Source organism: Solanum lycopersicum, chromosome 7 (genome assembly GCF_036512215.1).
Source record: "Solanum lycopersicum chromosome 7, SLM_r2.1".
Classification (NCBI taxonomy): Eukaryota; Viridiplantae; Streptophyta; class Magnoliopsida; order Solanales; family Solanaceae; genus Solanum; species Solanum lycopersicum.
In genome coordinates this window covers 59,655,628-59,660,553 of record NC_090806.1, presented here as the reverse complement: position 1 = coordinate 59,660,553, position 4,926 = coordinate 59,655,628, and the positions used below count along the sequence as shown (strand labels likewise).

Genomic DNA, 4,926 nt, shown 5'->3' with positions numbered 1-4,926 from the left:
TCTTTTGAAATATTTCTAAGAGACTACTCCTCTACCAATAGTAAATACATATCCACTCGTGAATGTTCCCTTTTCTTCCTCCAATTCTATATTTAAGAAAGTTCTTTTCACATTCATTTGATGAATTTGGGGGTCATATACCACACTAATAATTTTGGTATCCGAATGGATGTAATTCTAATTACTAACGAGTATATATATCGACAAGATCAAAATCTTAATTTTTATTTTCTAAAGTCTTTGACACAAAGTCTTGCTTTATATTATTCAACAGTTCCATCGACTGTTATTTTCCTTCTAAAGATTCACTTTGAACCCAAAGGTTTATTTTCTTGAAGAAGATCAATTAACTTCCGATATTGTTTATTGACACCATCTTTCCAAAGAATGAGTCTACAGAATACACATGAAATGTTACAAAATCATATTCAAATGAACTAAATGTCCTTTAACATTTACTAAGCCTCTGAATCTCTTTTTATTAAGTACATTATCTTTTTCATTTCTTAGGCCTTTTAAACCCTTCTCTAGACTACTCAAGTCTAATTTTATAGTCCACAGTCATAGGTCCTATTTTAATTCTTTTAGGAATAAGAACTTGGACTTTTACTAGATACCCCCACACTTTGAAATATTTCAAGTTGAATTTCCTTCCTTTCCATTTCTCATATGGAAAAGATTGTATTCTGATCAAACAAAATCTCTTTCTTTCTGAAAAGACAACTTTTTGTTGTTCCCTTTTGCAGTAAGGATAGTTCCTCCACACAAGTTTTGTGTAAACCCGAACTTATAAATAAATGCATCCATCATTTCTTTCAACGTTCGATTTTTCATTAGATTGAGGTGAATATGGAAGTAGTTTTAAGGATATTCCAATTTCCAAACATATTTCTACAGATGAGATTTATACTCTCCATTCTTATCTCTTCTTATATTTTTTTCACACTGATTTTCAACTTCTATATTACATTATCTAGACATTTTTATTGATTCATCCTTACCATTAAGTAAATAGACATAATCATTTCTAATGCAATTCTCAATAAAAGTAACAAATACTTTTTCCCACCATGATGGATTAGAATTCCTTTCAACAGATTTATAAGAATGCTCAACATACTTAGCAAAGTTAGGCAAAACTTCTAAGTTGATCAGTTTTTCTTACAAGGATTTGTAATTGACATACCCCAAGTGTTCATGTCACAAACATTGACTCAAGCAAGTAAGAACAAATAAAAACATTGAATTTGAAAAGCTCTTCGCGAGGTAGCTTTTTTCTCACTAATATTTTGTTCCTATTTCTTACAATTTTGTGTGATACAAACATTGTTTAGATTGTCAAATGTACTTTTTCAGAAGGACATTTCATAACTTTCAATGTGATTGTTATAGAATTACCCATGAACAAAGTTTCATCGGGTTCAATAAAGACAATATAGTCCAAATGTTATTTTTACAAAAACATAACAAATGACTATTCACCAATATTCATGTCTATGCAAATACTTTTATTATAATAGACATATCTTTTCATTAAAAATCACAATATTTTAAGTGATATATTTTTCCATAAAAGAACATAATTATTTTGAACAAGTATATATATATAATTTGGATATTTCATACTAGTCACACTATATACTAGTAATAGAGAAACCCAACAACCACAATACTAAATATACTCCAAGAATTTTGTGGGTATAACATATACAAAAGTATCATTGAATTTCATATCTTTTGCTCCAAAGTTAAATTAAACACCAAGTCTAATCATAAGCAAATAACCCCCACATTTCAAATGTGATCTTAAAAATATTTTTCAAGTATTTGAAAATAATTTTCCGCATATCTTAATGGTGGAAACATTATTCTACGAAAGAATTATAGTGCTGCAGTTCTCTTTGACAATGTTTACACAATGTCAAAGTTCATTCCATAGAGACACAAAATCACAAATTTTAAGTCACTGGTATTTTTCCTCTATCATAAATAGACATACCACTTAGTATTTTAAATACTAACAGTAAGGACAAAAAAAATTGTACAATTTATTTCTATATTACATTGAAGTTTATAAAAAATCAAAAGTACAACAGTGACTTATTATGTGAAGTTTTCATATTCTTCAAACCAATTGCATAGTCCAATTTATCCATAGTATAAAACCACAAAAGTTTTTAGTCTACAAAAATCAGACACACTAACATTTCTCATGGAGTACAAAACTACAAAAGATTTTTTCCTCTAGACAGAACAACACATATTCTTTATCACATAAAAATATTTTTCTTTTCAAATAGTCTTTCAACTATAACATTTTGACATACTATTTTATCAAACAAAAATATGCATCTCTCATTTTTGCAAACTAAAAAATTTTAAAAGCAACAATATTTGCGAAGTAAAATTCATTCCACAACATATGGTTTGCAGATCTTTTTCTAAAGATACACATAATTAAAAAAATCAAAGATGATAACTCTTAGAAACTATTTTCCTCCTTAGATAATTTAATAAGAAGGTTACATGGTAATCTTTAAACGGAATACCATAAAAATTTTCTGTTACATTCTCACTTCGACCTTACTTAACAAAACAACGAATTATGGAGAAGTAATGCATTTATCTTTTACTTCCATGATCAGATTCTCTCAATCAGTAGAATACAAAAAAATACTAACAGTATACTAATTTCCTTAAGATTATTGTTCATCTTGTATTCCAAATATACTTAAAACAAAACTTTGAACATCTTTATAAGACAACAAAGTTTAAGAATATTTTCACAACTAGAAAATTAAAATTAATAGCGAAACTAGAATCAGAAATGGATTTTTTAAAAAAATATACGAAATATTTTTCTTGAAGAAGAATTGTTGTTAATATGTGTCTAAAGAATCTTACTGATTCCAACAAACTTTGCAAAAATACGAAGTTATCAAGTTTAATGAACCAGTGAAGAACAAAAGAATAGAAGAACTGAAAATAATTCACAAATTTAAAATTTGTAAAACACGTACCAAAATCTGAAAAAAATTTAATAGGAAAAAGATCAAGTCCACTGAACTCACAGTGTCCCCTTAAGGAAATTATTCCCCTCTAGTATCCGAGGTTTGATTTGGAATATGACCTCCCAGGGTAAAATGATCTTAATCACCAGAGTATATATACCAAAAACTCTGGTGTCAGCGAACCACTCAACGGCAGTAAAGTACACTTAGAATGCTAGATTTAGTAGTTGAAGAAGAAGTCCATAAATTCTTTTTTTAAATGAGCGGAAATCCTTCAATTTATAGAAAACAAAAGGTGGTGCGAAAAGGTTCTTATTGTGCCTTACCGGAAAGGTCACAAACTTTTGGAAAAGTCACAATCTTTTAGAAAGGTCGTCATCTTTCATATCACAATTTTCCATAAAAATCACAACTTTTGATAAAAGTCGCAACATTTCATAAAAACTACCACTCTTCAAAAAAGTCGCAACTCTTCATTATTCATTCACACCTTTTTAAAATCCAACAGTTGCTTTAGTGTAGGAGTTACGAGCAAAATCTAAATACATTTTTTGTATTTAAGTTAAGTTGAAAACATCAATCAAATTTAATTGTGTTTTTTCATGTGTACTATAAAAATGGTTATGCTACTAACAGTGATATATAGAAAGGGGACAAAAGAAATGTCTACACACTTCCAAACAAGTTCATTATTTGTTTCGATTTAGTGAATACTTCCCAAAGCTTTTGCTTTGTCCCTCAAGATGAATTTTTGGACCTTGCCAACTGAAGTCTTGGGTAAATCTTCAAAAAGAACTGTCTTAGGTGCCATGTAATGAGGCAAATATCCACTCATCACAGTATTTCCTCTTAACACAATCTCACCAATGGTCTTTCCATCAGCTGGCACCTTTTCCATGGTCTCAGGGTCTCTAACATCAACTTTTTCAATACAAAGATGTTGCACCCCTTGTCTTGATTTAAGCACAGCTCGTTCATCGAGGGGCAAAGAATCCCACTCAGGCTTCCATAAGGAATATGTAGCTGCACCATAAGCCTCTGTTATTCCATATCCATGAGTTACCCTAAAGCCAAGCTCCTCCATTTTGGAAAGGACATGTGGAGGTGGTGATGATCCACCGCTAAGTATTTCAACCTTATGTTTAAGTGGCTTCCTATCATTTAACGGAGAATTTGCTATCATATTTAAGACACTTGGTACTGCACCCATATGTGTAACCTTATTGAGAGAAATACTTTCAAATATATTTTTTGCGGACACATGTCTAAGGCAAACATTTGTGCCACCAAGTGCAGCTATTTCCCAAATCATGCACCATCCATTGCAGTGAAACATTGGAACTGTCCAAAGGTATGTAGGCATCGGACCTATTCCACAAACGAAGAAATATAGCAATTGTATTGAGATATATGCGCCTCTATCATTGTACACAACTCCTTTGGATGATGACGTTGTGCCGGAAGTATAGTTAACACTTATAGGGTCCATTTCAGTTTTTGGCCACCTTATTGTAAAGTTGTTACTCCCACTTGCTAAGAGATTTTCATATTCGTGGATGTAAGATGTCTCAAGTAAAGGATGAGAGGAATTTTCATATTGTGGGATTAGCACAAGAATTGGTGGTTTAATTGTTTTGTCTTTTGAAAGAAGAGCGAGTGCTCCTTGAGCAATTTGGAGCAACTGATGATCAACAAATAGGATCTTCGCTTCTGAATGCCTTAGCAAACCAGCTATCGTTGATGAATCATGGCGTGTATTTAATGTACAAAGAACCGCTCCAGCCACGGGTACTGCAAAATGTAGCTCCTGTATTGCTGGTATATATTGCCAGAGAAATTAAATTCCACAGTTCTGATAAGTATAAAGATGAAGGAGAAGATCAAATTCCCAGCTGCTTAAATGAAATGAAGAAGA

At 31.2% G+C, this 4,926-nt stretch overlaps 1 protein-coding gene across 1 annotated transcript; it reads right to left on the bottom strand.

The window, feature by feature from the left end:
* Positions 1 to 3,484: 3,484 nt before the first annotated feature.
* LOC101247443 (isovalerate--CoA ligase AAE2-like) lies at positions 3,485 to 4,833 on the bottom strand (the record flags this gene model as incomplete). Its single annotated transcript, XM_069287451.1, has 1 exon — positions 3,485 to 4,833. A coding segment is annotated over one exon (1,119 nt), but the record flags the coding sequence as incomplete, so codon positions are not given.
* Positions 4,834 to 4,926: the final 93 nt, after the last annotated feature.